We start from the raw sequence: 23,256 nt of genomic DNA, 5'->3' as shown, positions 1-23,256 counted from the left end.
CACAAGGACTGCACCAGTTGTAGCCCATGTCCTGGATCTGTCTGTGTGGTGGCTCTTAAAGCACTGACTCCAGCTGCAGTCCACTCCTTGTGAAGCTCCCCCAAATTCTTGAATGGGCTTCGTTCCACATCCTCTCAAGGCTGCTGCTATCCCTGCTGCTTGTGCACCTTCAGAGTCACATTTCCATAAATGTGCTTGGACACAGCACTCTATGAACAGTCAGCTTCATTAATAATGGCCTTTTGTGTCTTACCCTCCTTGTGCAGGGTGTCAATGATCATATTCTGAACATCTGTAGAGTCAGCAGTCTTCCCCATTATGGTGTAGGCTATTGATGCCTTTGTAGGTGTTTGGAGTTAAGTAGCTGATTAGAGTGTGACACCAATAGTCTCCAATATTAAACTTTTTCTTTGATACTGCATTTTGGTTGTAAGCCGTAAATTCATCAACATTAAAAGAAACAAACATTTGGATAAATATGAATAAATCAACCTTTTGATGATATTCTAATTCCCTGAGGTACACCTGTACATTTATGTGGGATAAAGAGACAATTACAGTTGGAAGGATCAACTTGTCAGCAGTAATGCCCGTGTGCAAACTGACATTAAAAAATACACTGAACAGAGGAGGCAGACACATCTAAGGCAGGATACTAGTCAGATGTGGAAGTAAATTGACATGGTGGAGCTGGAAGACCTGTCTGCTTCTTCAGATCAGCTGCTTGAGGAATCTTCACACCAGTGTTACTGAAAACAAGTCAAACAAGACAATGACTTTGGTATCGCTAAAAGGTACCAATCACCAATGCTAGGCAAACAACTTATCCCTGCAGTATTTTTTTCTAACTCTGGACTAGAGATCAGAGAAAGTAAAAGACTTATTGAAGCTGATTCATATTTACTGCTATATGTGGAAAAGAAAGACCTCTTAACAGTGTCCCATGACCACATGAGCCATGCCACGATCCCTTCCTTTCTACTGGTACAAGGGCAGAACCTGAACCTGTATAACAGCTGCATCCAATGCCCAACAACATGAGATGACAGGACCTCAAACTTGTAGCTATGATCATGCTATGTATGTGCTTAAATCAGCAAATCAATGAATTTCCTTCTTTTTTGTTCGATCAAACTCTAAATTATCTTGGTTTTAATATGGGTTGTGCCAGAAAACTTGCCTTGGCTTGCCTCATATGATTAGCATAATATCACTGCATAGCATATGCATCACGGTGCTATTTGTGGCTTATTGGAACAATACAAAAGCTTCACAGTAATGGGAAACACAGCAGCTCAGTTCTCAGCATTGTTGCCTCACAGCGAGGCTTCAAATCTGACAGCTGCTGTTTTTCTGTTCGAGCTTGTGTTGCTTCCCTTGTGTTTATTCCAAGCTTCTCCAGGTGCTCTTTTTTCTTCTGACAGCACAAAAACATGCAAGTGAGGTAGGCTGAACACTGCTTAGCACTAATGTGAAGGGTGAATTTCCTCTCCTGTGTTCTTTGGGTCTCTCACATAATAGGGAATAAGATCCAGCTCTTTGTGGACCTGATATCGATAAGTGGGTCAGGAATGGATGCATGGATAGATATCAGGCGTAGCTTGAAATGACTTGCATACATTTGACTCAGTCATTATTATGCTATGAGAGTGAAGCATGTTTATGGGAAAGGTAGATAAAAGATTATTTTTAAACCCTCTTTAACTGAATTTCTTTCCCCCTTGAAAAAAAAAACAAATGAAAAAGACAGAACTTATAAAAAGCTTTGCTTCTACTTTATCATTAACACTGAACCAAAGTAGACTGATGTTCTCTTGAGGTTAGCAAGGATTGCCTTGTTGCAGTGAAAGTGTCTCAGTGATTGTAGTATAAAGACACCTGTGTCTGGAAGGTCCTGTCACTGATTAATCAGGATTCCTGGCTACCATGACACCATGAAGACAAAAGAACACTCCAAGCAACTCAGAGAAAAGGTTATCAAAAAGTATAAATTTCAGGGATGAACACAAAAACATTTCAAAGACTCTGAACATCCCGAGAGTTCAGTTAAATCCATCATCAAGAAATGAAGGAAAATGGCACATGTGTAAATCTGACTAGATCAGGGCGTCCTCACAAACTGAGTGAGCGTGCAAGAAGGAGACTAGTGGGAGAGGCCACCAAGACACCTGTGACTACTCTGAAGGAGTTACAAGCTTCAGCAGCTGAGATGGGAGAGACTCTGCATACAACAACTGTTGGCTAGGTTCTTCACCATCTAATGCTTTATGGGAGAGCTGCAAAGAGAAAGACACTGTTGAAGAAAACTCAGATTAAATCTGGACTAGAGTTCACCGAAAGGCATGTGGGAGAAGAAAGCTCTTTTGTTTGATGAGACCAAAATTGTGCTTTTTGACCATCAGACAAGACACCAAACACTGCACATCACCACAAACACACCATCCCCACTGTGAAGCAGGGTGGTGGCAGCATCATGCTGTGGGGATGCTTCTTGGCAGCTGGCCCTGGAAGGCTTGTGAAGGTAGGGGGTAAAATGAACTGGAGGACAATCTTATTCAGTCTGACAGAGAACTATAGCTTGGGATAATCTTTATTTTCCAGTAAGACAATGAGCCAAAGCATACAGAGAAAGCTACACAGAAATGGTTTAAAGACAACAAGGGGAATGTTCTGGAGTGGCCGAGTCAAAGCCCAGACTTCAATCCAATAGAGATTTTGTGGTTGGACTTGAAAAAGGCTGTTCACAACTGATCCCTGTGCAACCTGACAGAGCTTGAGCAGTTTAACAAAGAAGAATGGAGTCAAATTACAGAGTCCATATTTGAGCCTGACTGAGACCTATCCACACAGACTCAGTGCTTTGATTGCAGCCAAATGTGATTCTACTAAACACTGACTAGAAGGGGGTGAATATTTATGCAGTCACTTATTGTACACTGTACATTTCACTTTGATATTAAAGTCATTTATGTTGGGTTTTTTTTTTTGTCAAAGAAGACATTTTATATTGACCATGGTTGATGTATCAAATCAATAAAAGGGTAAAACATCGAGGGGTGAATACTTTTTATAGGCTCTAGGATAAATATATTTTATTTGCATGAAATGACCTTGCAGTCTCAATCCAGGAGAGAATCTTTGTCACAAACAACTAAATACACTAACTAACCAACCATTTTTGGAGTCTGGACCCATGAAAAATCAGTTAACTGTACCTTCTGCTCCCGGCTCATCATCTTTATGAGGAGAGAAATGATCTCAGTCAGGATGAAACCAAAGCTCTGTGCTGCAAAGAGGAGATGTGGACAGTTCACTTCCACAATCAGACACAAGAGCAAACTGAACAGAACATGACTATCTTATGTGAAGTTTGCTCTTGTTTTTTGTCTGATGTTTGCAGTTTTATTGGACCATCATTCATAAGAGGGAGCAGATGGTGAGCAAAATTGATATGCAATCCATGCTGTCTGTAGCAGCTCTCAGAGAATTACCACAGCATAAGGAAAATAAACATAGTTTATTATCCCTACCTATTACTACGCATCACCATAAATAAATAGTTGTGTGTTTTCAAAAGAAATGCATCAGTAAATTGCACTTTTGTTGTTAGCAGTTCAGCCCCCCCCCCCCCCAACTCAGCCTGAGCAATAAATAAATAAAACTGAATTCAAATAGTGAACACAGCTGGCCCCTTTGATTTGATGAAGACCATCAGAGCTTCATTTGAGCTGACTTTAAATTTATCTGCATGATCTCTAAGGATAAACTCAGATGAAGGTTTCTGTCTGCAGTCATGAATTCATTACTGCTGATATAATTAAGAGTTTATTTATCATGTAAACTGAGACAGCAGTGAACAGAAGTAGAATGTTGATGTGTCAATGTTTGCAGTCTATCAGTCACCATAGGTGTGTGTGTGTGTGTGGTTGTGTGTTGGTTTGAAGGTGTTGCTGGGTGACTAGCACCAACTTCACTAAACTCTGCGTTTTTAAAGTACCATATGTTTTCACAGGGGGAAGAATTTGTGCTGATCTGTAGTGTGAGTCAGACATTTGAGCTGGTAATGAAAGCTTTCTGAGGCTTCAGCAAAAAAACAGTGAGAGCTGTAAATACTGAACAAGTTTGAGCCCTGGGATAAAGCACCTGAAGTCAGATCCTAAATTAAGTCGATCATTTCAGAGTAAAACAGGAGAAAAAGAGCAGTTAGCTTTAGTTTAGATGCACTTTGTGAAACAATAGGAATGATAAAATTGAAGTAAAAGAGGGAAGGTTTATAAAAGGCCTCCTTTACATTAACAGTTATTCCAGACAGGTTAGCTAAATAGAACAGAGGTGCAAAAGTACAAGACATAATGGAAGAGTACGGGTCAGTTTCTTAGGACCTTAAACCAGGCCGCTCAGTGGAAACTATCTATTAGTAGGCACATGACAGATTACACATTTGTTAGTGTTAACAATAAACCCATGACGGGAAAGGAAAGGAGATCAGCTCAGAAATAAATGTATGCTTCTTTCCTTATTTCTCTGGTTATGGTACTAAACGATGGTCTGGTGTTTGCACTGAGGTCCCCCTCCCTAGTGAGTATCATCCTCAAACTTTCTCTCAGAACTGAGCTTGTTTAAACGTCTGAAAGGCAGGACTCAACCTTGATCCTTGCTGAAAGAAATTCTACAGAAGCCCCCTGTGACCCTCTTTGACAAATGTATTTTAAAAGCCACAAATGTGTGGATTAATTCATTATTAGTAGTCATAGCAACATACACACAGTTCTAGTGAACTTGATTAATATTATGAACCACATTTAGAAACCAGCAGATATGCGTCTGATGAAAGTAAGTCTTTTTCTTCTCTCTTTTTAAGGATCTGTCACTTTTTCTTTTTAAGAATTGCCCTGAACTTTTCCTGCCTCCTATCTGAAGACGCTAAGGTAACCGCAAACTCTGTCAAGTCCTCTTCTATTTTCTCTACATTTCCCTTCTCTCATGGGCTTTTTCTCTCTCTCCCTCCCTCTCATCTCCATCCTCTATCAGTCTCTCTGTTCTGTCCCCCTAATTAGGAAGTCAGATCTCATTACAGCAGAAACACAGCAGATTTAAAGGTGGGGGATCAGATTGGTTTAATGGTTTGATGCAAAGACTTCTTCCTTTTTCTGCCCAAACCAGCAAAAAGGGCTAAAAAAGGAAAGCTTTAGTTTAGAGAAATATAAACCATGCACTGTGGTAAGGTAGCAGAGATAATAACTACAGTGCTTAACAAATTTATTAGACGACCACCCAAAGTAAATTTTAAGCCACAGCTGCCCTAAATTAACAGCACTGGTAATTACCAGAATTACTTTTATGTTTCTGCAATGGTTAATACACCAATATGTAGAAGCTCTTTAACCCAAATAATATTTTTAAAGCTAAAATATAATTATTATTGTTATCCATGAATTTTCAAATTTACTGATTTACAAAAAACTGAAAAAATAGTAAAGCACATTAATATTTCTTGATTAATATGTCAAATTATAGTTATTTACTTGCATTCCTGAACAGAAAAATGAGTTTTAGCGGTTGAATGTTATGCTTGATTAATTTCGGACTTCTCAGAGAAGCCCAGTGAGCCAGCTCAAATTTGGGTATAAAAAGGTGAATTCAGTTTGAAATTCCTCATTCCTGTTCAAAATTGTAAAACGTGGAGAGCTCACTGAAAATGAAAGAGTCCGCATTAAAGCACCTCATGATGCCGGATGGTCTCTGAGACAAATATGACAGGTGGTCTAATAAATTTGTTAAGCACTGTAAGTGCGTGAATGCAGCAACCATAAAGCAGAGAGCTTTCTAAGGAGCAATCAGCAAAACCATGCTCCATTTTAAAGTGAAGCTGTGATAATTATATCTAATTTTCTACCTGAATAATATCCACTCCTGTCAAAGCAACAAAAATCATTTCATCTATTTATGATGTAGAACAAATATAAGCTTTTCAAAGTGTAAACGCCCAGTTTAAGACAGAACTAGCTTTTTATTAGTGATGCTAATTATGTGGATGGGCACATTTAATTTAATGATTAAGAAAGTATTGTCAGACTTTAAGGTTAGGCCATAATGTGCACAAATGTCAGGATGAATGAAGTGTAAGAACACCTTTTTGAAAAAAAGAATTGAATAATTGTGAAAAGAGAACATAGGAAATAGGTTGAAGTTCACATATTTTACCCCTTTAACACAAGATTATATTGGTCTGAGAGGTCACAAAAAATGTCTGTGAAGTTTGTTGCTGAAAAAGACAGTCCAGTATTGGATTCTGCATATCTTAAAAACCCCTCTGTTTCAGCCCTGTTCAGAACGAGCTGTCTCTGTGTCTGTAGCTTTAAATGTTAATAAGCTGTCTGACCCCGCCCCTCTCAGGAGATGGATGTGGCTCTCCTGATCCTCGTCTCAGCTGCCAGCCAAAAGGTGGATCAGGAGAGGAGGGGCGGGCCAGGGGAGGGAGGTGCTAACTTCCCACATGACATCATGAGGGGAAAATCTGAGAACAGCTTGTTTCAGCACACATTTTCTGAAAAGGTGGAGAAAGAGAGAGGGGAGGGGATGGATTTTTTTGATTCTTGGGGGGATTGTGGACAGGCCAAGGGCATATTTTTTTTGTTAGAAAAGCCTGGAAAACTGTATTTTGCATAATCTGTGACCTTTAAATTATCAAAAAGATGCAGGAATCAGTAAACAGTGGCAAAAAATAAAAATGTGGGGAAAGGTGCAATGAATGGCAAAAGGTGGCTAAAAATGGCAAACAGCTGCAGAAAGGTGTTTCAGAAATGGGGGAAAAAGTAGCAAATACAGGTCAAATGTTAAATAAGTGGCTAAAATGGGTGAAAGGGCAAATAGGGACAAAAGTGGTAAAAAAGTTTTTAAAAAAGTGATGAAAAAATGGGCAATAAAAAGATAAATGGGTAAAATGTGGCAAGAGAAGTTGCAAAAATGGCAGAAATGGGAAAAGAGCAACAACAGTCATAAAAGTAAAGAAAAAAATAATAACGGTAAAAAGAGCGGTAAAAACTGGCTCAAAGAGCAACAAGGGGCTTAGAGTGGCAAAATAAAAACAGAAATGGGTGGTAAGGGGCACAAAGAAGTTGTAAAAATGTGTTGAAAATGGACAAAAATGGCAAAAAGTTGCAAAAAAAGATGTTGCAGATATGGACAGAAAGTGGCAAGAAAAGGTCAGAAAGTGTTTTAAAAAAAGACGGTGGCAAAACTGGGTGAAAAAGCCAAAAACCGGTTAAAAGTGAAGAGTTTAAAAAAATGACAGAAACTGGTGAAAAATTGCAAACGAATGGTTAAAAAGGAGAGAGGGAAAATGCAATAATTGATGGAAAAAGGTTGTAAAACAGGTTAAAAAGTAGAACAAATAAATAATTCCAACATCAGAACTCAAGAATATCTTAGCTCATTTTTCAGCTCCAAAATGAGGGAACTGTTAGCCAGGATGCTAGCACAAATGCTAATGATCCAGCATCACACCTAAACATGCACCAACACCCAAGAATACCTCTGTAGAGTAAACTTCCATTATCCAACACAAGGCTCTGGACCGGTGTTTCTGCATTAATATGTGATGGAAAATGCACGTTAACTTTACGTAAAACATCATTTTGAATTTTTCCTACTCATCTCTGTATCACCGGGTCTTTTGTGCCTTAGAAAACACAACTTCTTCCTGTTTTTACATCAGCTGTGATTGATGATCATAGTAGAATATGTGTCTGTCTGCCTAAAGATAAGCAGAGGGAGTGATGTTAAACCACACTACATCCTTTATCAACAGCAGCTGTTCAACCTGGCTACGAGACATAGCTAACAAATAGCCATGGCAGTAAATGTACCCATTCTTACTGTCACCTCCTGAGCTACACGCACGTCTGATGATAGGCTATTAAAGAGAAAAAAGAGCACATTCATTCAGAGGTGCTGTTTTTCCCAGTGGTCACAGTCATTAATAAAGGCCAAGGTGGCTTTCAGGAAAGAAGGAAGAAAGAGAGAGTGGAGGAAAAAAGGGGCAAACATAGCAAAGGCCAGAGTAAAGGATGAAGGACCAATGAGAAATGAGGGTTTAAATGACTATCCAATGACTGCTTCTTCTCTTATTTCCACAATAAGAAAATGGATGACCTATTTTAGAGGTTTTCAAGGCATGTGTGAACCCTGATTTAAGAAGCTGGACTTTGAAGGGATTACAACAGTATGAATGAATGTAGACAATGATGGATGAAATTTAGAAAGAACAAGAGAAGACAGCGAAGGTTAGAAATATTGACAGAAAGTAAATAACTCCGAGCAAAAGCCAGACAAGAAGAGAAAGACGTCAAAAACAGAAATAAAGAAAGGAGAGCACTCTGACACACTGCAGGCTGATTTAAAAAAAAAAAAAAACACACACAATGTCTTCCTGGAAAAAACAAACAAACAAATGTGTAAAGTACATCCTGAGGCTTTTTCTCGCTGCGATGCTTCTTTGAGCCAGAATTCATGTGAGAGACGCTGTGACCGTGCAGGAATAATCGCTTGAAATAGGCCACATTAACCTGCAGTCCTCTGGGGCGCTGGCCTGGTTTAATCCAAGAATGAAGTACAGCGTGGAATTGCCTTCACACATGCATACTGCAAACACACACTGCAATAATAATATCGCCTGAGCATAGGTGAGTGTATGTTAGAAAAGTTAACACAGAGGGAAACATGTAGACAGCAGAACGTCAGACTGCATGCTACAGGAGACTCATACAGGAGGAGCAGATGTTTGGTAGCACCTTTCTTTGATTTATCTCTGCACTTTCTGTTTGGATGTACTGACTCTGACGATAATGTAAAGTAACACTGATGCCAACAATGACCACAGAAGTGAGCAGAGCAGTGAGGGGCAGCAAGCAATGGCAGATGGACAGGTTCAAAACTGGACCTGACAATGTTGTTGAGCATGTTGTCAAACTGTTGTCCACTGTGAAGCCAAAGGAAACCTGAAGACTTCTGAACACCAGAGATGTTTTTTTATCCATTACTGTTGTTGTTGGATGGATGGGGTTGTAAGTAAACACAAAAGTATCATGCACAACCTGTGCACCCATTCTTATGCTCTGGTTATTTCAAAAGCAAATGACCATGTGCTTGTGATAGCACCATAGCTGGGTGTGTCTTAAAAGGAGGAGTAGCTGCGGCCTTAAGGATACAGAAACAACTGTCTTACACCAGTGGCTCTCAAATGGTGGGTTGGGACCCAAAAATGGGTTATACAGCCATTTTCAGTAGGTCAGGAAGATGTCCATCCATCCATCAAGGTATGTGAACTGCTCTACAACTTCCATGCTCTCTTCATTCACAGACACAGATTTGATGGCAGCATCCAAGACATCCCCAAATGCCTGGATCTTTGATTTTTCTCAGGAGACGAGCATTCCTAATGCTTCAGCCTCCTCACTCAGCAAGTTAAGCGCCATATCATAAACAGCATCATCCTCAGCTTAGTCAAGATCAGTGATGTAGACATCGCCACATGACGCTCCACAGTTCTCTGCCCCTGTTACCCGCCCCATTATCCAGTCTATACAGGTACTGAGGAGCATAGGGGCTAAGATGCACCCCTGCCTCACCCTAAAATCAACTGGGAAGAAGTCAGAGAAAATATGTAAGACAAACCAAAAAAATCACTTTTTTTCACACACTTGGAAAGAGCACTGTCAATATAAGTATTCAAATATTCCACCAGCCTTTTTCATGGCCTAGTTTGTTCCCATTACTCTCTGCCGGTCTATTGGTCTTAAATTAAGCTAGAAAAAAGCCACTGTAAAAAGTGGTGCATTTACAATTACTGTCAATTTAATAGCCCCTGTTGTATCATGCGGCTCCTCTTCATAGTTAAGTGTCCAGTTAAGTAATGTGGTGGCCCACGCTCTCAATGAAAACTGTGAGCTTCATTTGACTGTGAGTGCCTTGTGTAAATTGGCCTTGAATGAGCCTGACTCTGCTCGCTTTCTTGACCCACCGGCTGCTGCTTTGCAAATGTTTTAGTGAAATACTCACACAAATGTCTCCCTTCTCTTTTCAGCAAAGGAATGACTTATAGCATTAATTACATTGATCCATGCCAGCGTAATGAACCAATAATGTGTGCCTGCCATTGCCAAGAAAAGGCACAAAGACATAATTAATGACTTACTGCTTCCCATGTCAGCACAGCCCTTATCAGTTTACTATGAGCTATCATTCTGGGTATTATGAATCCTTATTAGAGAACCTCCTACTCTCTGCACACACCATTCACATGACTTTTAGAGCAAGCAGCGCTAAGGCCAAGCCTTAATTCAACGCCTCAGTGACTTCAAGGTGTGCTTCATCTTTGCTGTGTTGATTTACTGCTGCAGCTTCGTAGGCCGTGCACAGCAGGGGGGAAACTTGTGTTTAAAAAAAAAAAAGACTCGTGCTGATTTCCTCTGATGAAGAATTAAGCTCAAACAACACAAGACAATCTATTAGAATACTGTATTACTGAAGAAGCCTATTGCAAACCTCAAGCATTACAATTAAATGAACACAATCTGATTCACACTCTATTGATTTTTGGAGCTGCAGCACAGATTTTCTTTGTAAGCTTCCTTATACCCATCTATTGAAAGTACAATACAAGATGCAGTAAATTATAGATAACAGTGGATCCTCTGTACACATCTGAAGCATTCATATTTAATTAGTTCCTTCTTACAAAGACAATCCCATCACTGCAGCATCGTTCACAATAGGACCAACAGTTATTAAAGCAGAGAATCAGCCTGAACCTAATGACCCCAAACTCTGCATCGGTCTTACACTCTGTGCTTTAAGGCAATTCTCGCTCCTTTCAGCTGAGTCAAACTGATCAACTCAAATGCAGGTCTAGAGTGGCATATTTACTGCTACCATTCTGGCCCGAATGCTAATGATAGCTATTAAAGCTAGGCTGTTTAATGACATCGAGGGAGCTGTGAACGCAGCGTGACAGACTTGGGTGTTTTCATGTGGGTATGATACGGTAATGGGATTAACATGGCGTACCTAAACCCGCACTGAGATAAGCTCAATGAGGCCCTTTTTAAAAGACATTGCCGGCAACAATGAAGTTAATGAAGGAGAGGGTGAATGAGTATATGTGTGACTGTGAGTTTGACAGAGAATGGGACTGATCCTATAGCCTAGTGGTTATGTCAGCCCACCCCATGCACAGAGGCTCATGTCCTTGAAAATGGCCTGCATGTTATTCCCCACTCTCTCTCTCTCTCTCTGACTCTATCCACTGTCATAAAAAACACAGGGGCCTGAAAATATATCCTTGAAAACTGTGAAAAGAAAAAAATAAATAAATAAAAGCTATGCTCCTAATCAACAAAAGTTCTGTTTTTTGTTGCTTTCTTTATCAAGGTTAATTGATTTTGGTTTTAATGCATGTGACAGATAACTGATATTTTGAACCATACTAAATCCATACTAAACATGGCAAAAAAAAGAAAAAAAAAAAAAAACATTTTATAGGAAAATAATTTAGCATTAACTCTGTCAACATGAGAACCAGCGAAGAGCAACACGGTAGCAGCAAGAAACAGGAAGTGATGCCATAATCTTCCTGTGTCAGTGCCACCTAGATCATCAGCTCTGATCTGATCTTCACTGGTAAGCAGTTACTTTTAGGATCCACTTTAAAATGTTATTGTTGGTTCAAAAAGTGTACCAACTTACATTTTGGTATTGTAAATTTTAAAACAACTGACCAGAGTTTAGACCAATGGGGATCAGGCTTTCACTTTTCAGGCATCAATATTTGGGAAATCTTTGCTGGAACATCTCAGATTGTGATAAAATATCTGCATTCATTTTCTAGTTCAATTTTATCTCATTGTGTTTTTTCAACATCTTAATGTTACATCTTTCTTCGTGTTTATCTGGGTAGTTTAATTGTCTATCTGTGAGGCACTTTGTAACCCTGGTTGAAAGGTGCAAAGGTGCAACATCACATGTTGGCACAGAGGAGACTAGGGATGGGGACTGAAACCCGCGTCCGTTCTTATCCCCAAAAATCAATAACGTTTTAGCTTATCGATACTGCTGTTGAGTCTCACAGGCTCTGTGACTTAATGTCATTTTAAGATACAACCGGTGAAAAACATACATCAGTCAAGGGGAAAATAAACTTACATACAACATAAACAAGCGTGCAGACTGACGTTGGATCTGGCAGAGAATTGGCTTTGAGAATTAGATAATCCCATTCAAATACATCCATACATATTTATATGCCACTAATGAAGCAGTGGGAGCAAACTGGGGTTAAATTTCATTGACATGTGACTGTGGCAGCTGAGGATCAAACCTACAACCTTCTGATTGAGAGAGTACAAACTCTACACACTGATCCATAGTCACACAAGGTAAACAAGCATCAGTCAGCAGAAATGCATGCCTGATTGGTAGTGAAAGGACTCAGATTTAGCCGGCATAGAAACTTCAACCTGATGAGGAACCCAATAGACTTCATAATAGTGCCGTTATTATTCAGCAAAATTTTCTGGTGACTGCTATGTCTGCTAAATGTAGGAGATAGACAGGATGCAAAGCATCTGACGTCAGATATGTAAAAAGCGAAAAAGGTGTAAGTGTAAAAAGTTGTATGAAGGTATTAGATTTTAAAAAAAATGAGGGCAGACACTGAACATTCAGCTTCATGGTGAAAAGAGGGCAACGGATGTAAATACACTGGAGGAAGAGAATAATGATATTCTGAATAAAACAATATTCTGTAAGGGCCTTACCCGTGTTGTTGCGGAAGGGGCCTGTGTCAGGCCCCTGGCTTTGGCTGAGACTCCTCATAGGACCCTTGTTGTGGTAGACACGTTCTTCATAGATGGGATCTATGTGGTGCTCTGGGGACCCCAAGGGCCGAAGGGGCTCTTGACTATGTTGACTGCTGTAGGAGCCACGAGAGCCTGGAGAAATGAGAGAAAAGGAAAAAAAGATGAAAGGAAGATGAAAGAGGGGATGAAAGAGGCGGGAATGAATATGGAGGAGGTGTATGAGAGGAGGTCAAATACACGAGCTAGCAGGGATAGGGCAGGCCAAGGGAACAAATGGATTTTAAGGGAAAAGGACAATAAGGGGGAATATCAGAGAGACAGAAAAGGTTGTAAATAGAGCAAAATATGAAATCTACAAGTGAAAGGACCTACAAAGGAGAAGAGGAGTGGGATAAAAGGAAATGCATATGCACAAATGAATGTTGAAGAAAACAGGACTGGTACTATTTGCTCTACAACCATAAAAAAGTGACAAAATATAACCCTGCCAATCAGCCATAACCCCTATCTTCAAAATCCCCACTTTTCAAAGAAGGTGGGGGGGAAAATGCTTTATTTTTCAATCAATTTAACACTCAATGTTTATTTTGTAGCCTTCCTCAGATCTGTGCCTTGCAACAATGACCAGCCCCTGACCAATCCCCCAGTCCCTGCTGCTGAAAAACACCCATACAGCATGATGCTGCCACCACCATGCTTCACAGGTAATGTGTGGTGCCTGGTTTCCTCCAGACTTAGAATTGAGGCCAAACAGTTCAATCTGGTTTCATCTGACCAGAGAATCTTGTCTCTCACAGTCTGAGAGTCCTTAGGATGCTTTTTTGCACACACACATTTGTAGCAACACATAAGGCAAAGACAACATTGTAGGACTGAGAGAGACAGAGAAAACTGCAAGAAAGAAAGAAAGATGCCTCTGTATTTCATTTGTTTTAATTTCCATTGAGCATCAGCTATAAATTAATGAGATGTAGTGCCCTATCTTGCTCCCTGTTATGCAGGACTCCTAGAGACATGGGGCAAAGAAGAGATTAACAGCAGAGACACTTGTTCATAACACAGCAGAACAAACGTCTGGTCTGACCCCAAAAGCACAGTGAAATTTACAGCAGAAAAAGCAGAAATTGACGGAGGTTCACCAGAGACATGGCAGAAGGCAAAGAAAAAAGAATAGTCAGGCTCATACATGAACACCCTCAGAAAGCTTGGAGTGAGAAAGAGATGGTCTACTGGAACTAACTTAGTATCATATCGCATTAACTCTCAGTCGATGATGAGTTGCATGTCGAGGATTTGCCGGTGGATAAAGGGGGATGACTGCCGTGTGAATCAAACCTGCGTGTGAATCTACTAGTAACTTAACATTAAACCCCTAAACCTTTCAGATCGGATCAGGAATCGATGCGTCTGAGGCACGGCACCATCTCAGTCAGAGCAAGCATGCAGCCTTGCTCGGCTGATTCTACAGTTTATCATTCCTGTGGCCTTCTTGTTTAACTTTTGATTTTTCAAAACAAGTCAAAGTATTTTTAACACTTACAGCAGTGAGATATATAGAAAATTAGAATATTAGAATAATATGAGAATATTCCTTTATCGGATTAAATGTTCTTTAAAAGCAGAATTGCTCTCACCTAAGTTCTCGAAAGAATTAATGGTTATGGCTCATAAGTTCTTTTTTGGTTTTCCTAATATTACTAATATAATTGGAGGCATGTTTGTCTGTCTGTCTGTATTGATTTGCACACCACACCATTGCTCCATTGTCCTTGAAACATCTCAGAAGACTTCTCCAGAGCACCGGTTTGAAACTGAAACCATGAAAAATTCATAAATATTTACCATTTTTCTATAAAATCCCCAAATGTTCTGGCGAGTAATCATTCGGGGGCTTCTACTGCATTCCATTTACCTCAGAAGTTGGATACCGGAGCTGGGAACGACTTCACACCTGAGTTGAATGTGTTCCTTTTGCTACAAGCTTATAAGAGTAAGGGAGAGAGCTGGAAAACAACTGGACTTTGTTGAATCACACTCACAAGGAAACATTTGAATGAGATGATACACCTGCTGCACCATGCCTGATGCTTTGTTAAAGCTTCACTAAAAACCATGTGGACTAAATATTTGCTAATAAGTCAAAAGGTACAGCTTAATGCTCCTCTTATTGTGTTGTTGTCCTTATTGCATTAAGTATCTAATGAGAAGGACTGGAACAGCACAGCATAAATAAAGATCAGTCTCATAGTCTGTCTATGAGAGCTAATGGTAGTGCAGTTTTTATGACGCACAAACTTTCCAGAAATCATGAAAAAATTCCACCCCTGTTTAACTTAAAAATAAATTATATATAAATAAGGTATGTAAATATTACTTTGACATTACTATTACTAAGCCATAAACAGGAGTTAAATCAGTCTGGGACTCCCAGTTGCTTTTATTATCCACGTGTGGTCCCGTTACACATGATGACATGAACTTATGATTATGTGAACTTATCAATATTGCCTTGAATTTAACACACTCTGTTATTCTGAATATTTAACAGAGATTATCAGAATTGGTGCAGGATGCAGGCAGGATTCAACACACCTGTTGCAGGTGCGGGCGGGAGTGGATGGCATGTGCTGCTGGAGCGGGTGGTAATAGTCAGAGATCCAGGAAGAGTCCTGCCCAGGGCTCTAGTTATCATATAATTACATCTGCCTACTACAGACATAATGCAGTATGACATTTCTTGCAAATGAAATAGCTATCATATTCAATAGGTTTGTTATTGAATATAAGAAGGTGAAAATTTCTAGTGTTTAGAATTGTAAAAATTTCATACAAATATAATATGTAAATTAAAATCATAACTGTGATCATTCTTATTATGAACTTAGAGGAAACGTAACAATCTCTATTTTTTTGTCTGCAAAATTTTCACTTACAGCTAAATGCAGCTAAACAGCTAAATACTTGTAGCTTACATTTGTACTAAGGCGACTGCTGTCATGTTTAAGGTTTATAATGCCTGATCTGTCGTCACATTGGCAGCTATTCTACTGCCTCTTTTCACACTCTATAAAGAGAAACAGCAAATCGAAATCTAAGGATGAACGAAAATAAAATAAAACGAGGTGTGGAGAAAGAGGAAAATAATAGAGATCAGTGAAAAGAGTAAATCTGAGAACTGCAACACTGCTGGGCTAGAATAAGATTAATTAAAGGACAGGTAGATAGAGGGAAAAGCAATGAGGACAGGAACAGGCATGGTCAGAATATGCATGAAGGGCTGCTAATTAGAGTTATGGACACACCCATTACCAGCATGACTCATCACAGCTCTTTCCCTTCATCCTTTTCATCTTTGAAGTCTTAGCGAGTTGGTTTTTATTTCTTTATTCATTTTCCTTTTTACTCACATGGGCCTACTTGTGTAAAAACTGACCTCCTTCTTTGAAAGGGAGAGAACACAGGATGATGCAGAGAGCGAAAGAGAGAAAAGCCCTCCCATGACGTTTTACTCTGTAAAATATTAAGAAAGGATATTAAAATATAACAAATACTTTGGGCCTTAATGCCTCAGCAGTAACTAGTGACTGTGTGTCTTTGCTCTTTAACAATAATTTTAACTGCAGTTCTATCCAGACCAGCTAAGTAATAAGCCTTCATTCAATTGTTGTTTATGCTTACTAAGATTATCTCTCTTTGGTACAATTTCTTAACTGTTTATTTCATTTTGAAGGGTAGTATGTGCCCATTTCTTAGCTGAAAGCAGCGGCGCACCGTATATTCTTCTGCTAGTGTAACCCATCTGCAACAGAAGTGTGGATTCTCTCCAGGGGACTCCACCTTCCCTTCACAATCTAAAAAACACACAAGTTAAGCTAATTCAAAGCTCTAAAATGCCCGTAGGTGTGAGTGGGGGCTGTGTGCCACAGTCAGTCAAAGCTGAGATCAGCTCAAGCCCCACCATGCTAATCCATATAGATGATGCATGGACCGATGCAAGCATGGAGGGACTTATTTCCCCTCACAGCTTCATGCTGGACTTCTTTAAGCCCTGTGTTAAAGTACACTATATTGCCAAAGTTATTCACTCACCCATCCAAATAAATCAGGAGGATAAATCAATTGAAATCAGGTGTTCCAATCACTTCCATGGCCACAGGTGAATAAAATCAAGCACCTAGGCATGCAGTCTAGGCAGTCAGTCTGTTTCTACAAACATTTGTGAAAGAATGAGTCGCTCTCAGGAGCTCAGTGAATTCCAGTGTGGTACTGTGATAGGATGCCACCTGTGCAACAAGTCCAGTGGTGAAATTTCCTCACTCCTAAATATTCCACAGTCAACTGTCAGTGGTATTATAACAAAGTGGAAGCAATTCGGAATGACAGCAACTCAGCCATGAAATGGTAGGCCACGTAAAATGACGGAGCGAGGTAAGCGGATGCTGAGGGGCATAGTCTGCAGAGGTCACCAAGTTTCTGCAGAGTCAATCGCTACAGACCTCCAAATTTCATGTGGCCTTCAGATTAGCTCAAGAACAGTGAGCACGCTGCCACTGGACTCCAGAGCAGTGGAGACGCGTTCTCTGGAGTAATGAATCGTGCTTCTCCATCTGGCAATCTGATGGACAAGTCTGGGTTTGGGGGTTGCCAGGAGAACGCTACTTGTCTGACTACATTGCGCCAAGTGTAAAGTTTGGTGGAGGGGGGATTATGGTGTGGGGTTGTTTTTCAGGAACTGGGCTTGGTCCCTTAGTTCCAGTGAAAGGACCTCTGAATGCTTCAGCATACCAAGAGATTTTGGACAGTTCCTTGCTCCCAACTTTGACGGAACAGTTTGGGGATGACCCCTTCCTGTTCTAGCATGACTGTGCACCAGTGCACAAAGCAAGGTCCATAAAGACATGGATGAGAGAGTTTGGTTTGGAAGAACTTGACTGGCCTGCACAGAGTCCTGACCTCAACCCGATAGAACACTTTTGGGATGAATTAGAGCGAAGACTGAGAGCCAGGCCTTCTCGTCCAAAATGAGTGTGTGACCTTACAAAAGCGCTTCTGGAAGAATGATCAAAAATTCCCATAAACACACTCCTAAACCTTGTGGCAAGCCTTCCCAGAAGAGTTGAAGCTGTTATAGCTGCAAAGGGGGGACCGACTTCTTATTAAACCCTATGGATTAACAATGGGATGTCATTTAAGTTCATATGCAAGTCAAGGCAGGTGAGCAAATACTTTTGGCAATACAGTGTATGTCTGAGTCAAAGGGCACTCTGACATGTGAACTGAATCCCAAATCTTACAACTGAAAGGTGGCTGACTCTACTACTGAGCCACAGCTGCCCCAAGGTGAGAAAAACTCGAAGCAGTTACTGAAAAAAAGAAGAGGATCTTTGTGGATTTTTAAAATCCTTAATACCCTTGGAAAAAAAATCCCTCAGACAAATAACAAAAGAATTTGTCTGCACTTTCATGAAGAGTAGCTAAGCTGCTTCTCATGCTCTGAAGCACAGGGCACACATTTGAGAAAAGCCAAATGAAAGGAGAAGGCTATCTAAAAGTCCTTTTAGTCTGAATGGCACTTGTAATACAAGCCTTGAGAATTCAAAGTTCTTGAAACAGTGGACTATCTGCAGTGTTTAATTAAAACAGGCACAAACAGCCAAGCTTGTATAAAATTTTACACAACCATGGACTGCAGTTTCCACAACACTTTCATTCTCCTGCTTGACATTCAGCCAACTCAATTTAGTGTAGTCAAGAGACAAAGCCATTAGACAGCCAATGCAACTGTAGAAGGAAATAAAAGTCTCAGTAAGCCTTAATGCTGTCTGTACTGAGACCAGGATCTCTTTAATTTACAGAATAAACCTAAAAAACACACATTAGATTTGATCGTACGACATAAAAAGAAGCAGTACCTTTAAAATCCTCTTAAAGCAGCTTTCTGTCTGCTAGTCATGGTATACCTGCTCACAATCAACGTATATTGATACATTGATTGGTTGATTTATTATCCAATCAGATCAATAGAAAGTCAAAACACCAATCACCAATCACCATGTCGCAAGCCGTCTCTTCATGCATATGCACTACTTAAACACTAGATTTTTCTCATTTTAACTACGCACAGGTATTAAGCAGCAGATTTATTTCACAGACTATTAATTTTCCTCAGTCTGCTGGTAACGTGCAGCTCGAACGGTCATGCACAGTGAAATGTCAGCGGGGATTCAGACAGTTAAGGTAGGATCAGCTGTGCTCCATTTCTTTACTAATTGCCACCCAAACTATTTTGAAATGCAATGGAAGAAGTCCAGCCTGTAAATCTCATGAGACAATTTTTACCAAAATGAGAAGTCTTGTGGAGTTTTAAGTTCGCCTTATACCAACTTTAAAAAACTATATATTTTTTGGCTTTTTATACCTTTATTGATAAAGGAGGACAGTGGATAGAATAAGAAACAGGGATGAGAGAGCGAAATGGTGCCACAGAAGCCTTAACATGCAGCAAACACATCACCAAAACACTAAACATACCATTCCTACCAGCATCAGCAGATTTAAGAAGAGAACAGTCAGACACACAGTTGTTGGGTTGATGTTTAGGTGTGCATGCATGCTGCATGAGAGTGTAAGATCTTACCTGCTAGACTGCCAGGCCTCTGCAGTGTAGCCGTAGCGTACAGCTCGTGAGAAATCTTGTACTGGTCAGACGCGTGGTGAGCGGCAAGCCGTTTGGGAGACAGTGTGGCATAGCTCCCTATGCCTGAACTTATCTGCACAAAGAAGAGAATTTTTCCCCTTTCAATATAAAGAGCCCAGGAAACAAACAAGATAAGTCTTTGCATTCATGCTTTACTTTAGCAGAGATTGAGCACAAGTCATGTACAGTAAGCCCAAGTCTTTAAGAGCAGCCAGAAGTCCAAGTCATGTCTTATTTGCATTCATATTACAATAATACTTACAATAATACTGCCACTACCATTGCAATACCCCCCCCCCACCCCCCACCCCACCCCCACCCCCCACACAAACACACACACCAAAAAAGAAAAAAAAGAAGTAGTTCATAGTTTAGAAACAAAATGCATTTGTATGTCAGACCTGGTGAAGAGGAGACAGTGATGAGCCTGCTCCTCCTCCTCCTCCGGCTATAGAGTTGGGGGGGGATGCTACCCTCAAAGGAGACCCGCCCCCTCCTGCTGTTGTTACAGCGACTGTAGTACTGGAAGAAAAATGGAAAATAATGTAATTTTGTTCATAATTACATCACAGATTTACTATCAGTCACTCAGTATTTATTTACCTTTTCAAAGTCTGAATTCAGTTGAACTAGCTGTTTTTATTCTAAAAGAGTTAAAAACGATCCAAATAAATGTGGCTCTACCTGTATGATTTGGCCAGTCGATTAGCAGGAGACTGTTTGTTTGGGGAGGAGGAGGAGGGCAGGCGCTGAGTGGTAGAGTACCCTGGTGAGTCAGAGGATGATCCCAGGCGTTGGAGTTTACTGGGGGAACCAGATCCAGAGCCGCCTCCTCCTCCAGACAGAGGGGAGCTGACACGCTGGGCAGGTAAGGTGGAGCTGGAGTAATAGATACCTGGAGGACAAGAAAAGAGAAGGAAAAAGTCAGTAAACACAAGAAGCAAAAGACTGAGTTAGAGTGAAGTGAGGCTGATATCAATGACTTGGAACACCATAGAAATGGTGGTAATACTGTATTTTAGTGGGCCCTTATTACCAAGAATTTATCTAGTAATAATGTATTAATTAATGTAATTAATGTAATTTTCAGGAAGTTTTCTAATGCCTCCAATCAATATTTTAAGATCATTTTTCAAGGAATTTCTGAATACATTCATTCACAATTGGTAGGAATTTGTAACTTTTGTAATTAGGAAAGTCTCAGATTAATTGAGTGACATAAATAAATCAATAACCTGGGACTTTTCTCGCAACTTTTATAGAAAAACTATCATTTTATTTCTAGGAAATTACTTGGTTAAATACCACCTAATTACAGAAATTTGTCAAAATATTTATGAGAAATTACTTGATACTTAATACATGATTACTAGGTAAATACTGCAGAGGTAATCAGCACCTTATGCTTAAGAAATTAACAGATAATTATACTCATTAATATAGAATAACTATGTCATTACTCTATAATTACAAGGTTATTAGGGCCCACTGGAATAAAGTGTTACTGAGATGTTTAGATGAAAACCAGATATTTTACAGCAGGATGGAAACTAGAAAATATTTTTAAAAAGTGTCTAATGTGCATGTGCTGGTTAAGCATAAATTAATAAGGCGCACTGCTCCTTTAATGCCACATTTGTGTAATGAAAACTGCAGCATATCCTGCACACTTCAATACTATCTTAACTTCTGACTTAGTGATGGAGTCAGCAGCAAAATTGTTAGTGTGGCTGGCTGTAGCTCACAAGTACATCACAGTAGATAACAGTAGATCAACTGGATCTGGTTTGTGCAGTTATTTAATGCCTCTTATTTAGCAGAAAGCTATTCAATTTGGCATCGATGCTGAAGGAAAGTCAATGTGTTTTCTGGAAGCTCCATTCCCTGTTTGAAACCTGCCTCAGAAATCCAGAGAAACACTTGCATTTGCATTTTTTTGTTTGTGACAAAAATGGATAAAACAAAAACACTGAGTCATTTTCCCATTTTAAGTGAAAAAAGGAAGAAAAGGTTGAAAAACAACAATCAGTCCAGGCTGATTTATTCCTATAAATTTTATTTTGCTCCTCATATTATTATAGTCCATAAATGACTTGGTCAGGGTATTTACTGGCAGCTCCATTTACTGTTAGAAACCAGCCTCAAAAACAGGAGAAACTCTTGTAGTTTAATTTTTTTCATTTTGACGAAAAAAAATAGTTGAAAAAAAGAAAAAAAAAAGCAAAGGCAGTTTTCCCATTTTTTGTTTCAGTCCAAAAAAATAGAAAAATGGAAACACACATTTTAAAAATAGGTCCACTTTTTGTTCTTATCCCCAGTTCTGTTATATTGTTTCCTTGTTTAAATGATATACTTGGGGAGAGGATATCATTAGACCCTATGGAAAAGGTGAACATTTCAAAATAAAAGCCCTCATGTTGAAATTAAAGCCTACATAACCATCAACTGTGTTCTAAATTATAACAGGCCTATTTGCTCTATATATAATGTATCATTATAATGTCAGTGGGGACAGTACTGTTGAATTAATGGACTATATTCATTTTAGGCAGAAAATAAATTAATATGAATACAAAACCCAATTAGAAGGGTTGTTTGTTTTTCTCTCTTACTGATTTATTTTGTAAACACAATAAAAAAATAAACCTTTCCACCAAACAATAAAATCATTTATTGAACTGTGACTCCTGCTGTGTACATGGTAAATACCTCAAGCACCCCAAGCTTATTTATTTCATATTCCTCCAAATTTAAATATAGTACACCAATTCACCAGTACTTTTGACATTGTATAGAGCAAAAAAGACCTATTATTATAAAACACAGTGGATGGCTCTGTAGGCTTTAATTTTTGACATTAAGGCTTTTATTTTAAAAGGTTCTCCTTTCCCACAGGGTCACATGATATCTGTTTTCATAAGTATTTCGTTGTAACAAGGAAAAACAGCTGAAAAAAAAAAAAGAATAACAAAAGTTTATCTGGATTTCTGAGGCAGGAAATGGACCTGCCAGAAAATACACTGACCTTGATATCTTGATTTTTGGATAAGTTCTAAAGCAATTTGTTAAACAGAAAATTTCTAAAACACTTTTTAGAAAAGGAAAAACAACCCAGCTAGACAAAGAAAAGCAGACAGAAGTCTGTATTACATCTGACTGGACACAAAAGCCCTATTCCTTCACCAAAACTGAAGAAGCCCAGGAGACAGGCTGCTGTATAGCTTCTTATAAATTATAGAGCATAAAACCATATGAGAAAACTGTGGATACTGCTACTATACAAGCTTTTTATTCCAGTTCTCATGCATGTCTGTCAGCGTCTCCAGATGTCATCTCTGGAAATCTGCAGAGATGCGTGCTATGTCAGAGTCTTTTTGAAAACGACTCCAAAAGGACTCACAGAAGAGAGAAAAAAGAGCTGAACTCTTACCTGAACCTGCTCCACTTTGAGACTGTTGTTGCTGGGCTGCACGGGTCGATGTCACCTGAAGGTGTTTGGGGGAGAAACAGAGCAAATGAGGGAAGGAGGGCCTTGTAAAGAAAGGGAGGGTGAGTATGGAAGAGGGGTTGCTAAGGGAGAAAAAAGTTAAGATTAGGTAAAGGGAGAGGCAGAGTTTAAAGCCTGGATTAAAAAGGGGTAATAATGATTTGTGGCCCACAAAATATCTCTGCAAAAGGAGCTCAGTCGAGCTTTTGAGGAGT

General features: G+C 39.5%; 1 protein-coding gene across 1 annotated transcript in view; it reads right to left on the bottom strand.

Annotated features, from left to right (window-relative positions):
* Window positions 1-23,256, bottom strand: part of ctnnd2a (catenin (cadherin-associated protein), delta 2a) — a 395,533-nt gene that overhangs the window by 197,506 nt on the left and 174,771 nt on the right. Inside the window, exons 7-11 of the mRNA XM_041814718.1 lie at window positions 22,985-23,039; window positions 20,239-20,449; window positions 19,956-20,076; window positions 19,495-19,627; window positions 12,816-12,989 (exon numbers count right to left, since the gene is read on the bottom strand). Coding sequence (XP_041670652.1) covers window positions 12,816-12,989; window positions 19,495-19,627; window positions 19,956-20,076; window positions 20,239-20,449; window positions 22,985-23,039 — 694 coding nt within the window. The remainder of the gene's footprint in view (window positions 1-12,815; window positions 12,990-19,494; window positions 19,628-19,955; window positions 20,077-20,238; window positions 20,450-22,984; window positions 23,040-23,256) is intronic.

This window comes from Cheilinus undulatus, linkage group 19 (genome assembly GCF_018320785.1).
Source record: "Cheilinus undulatus linkage group 19, ASM1832078v1, whole genome shotgun sequence".
In the NCBI taxonomy this organism is placed as follows: Eukaryota; Metazoa; Chordata; class Actinopteri; order Labriformes; family Labridae; genus Cheilinus; species Cheilinus undulatus.
Note: the sequence above shows the minus strand (reverse complement) of the source record. Positions and strands in the feature narration are given on the sequence as shown.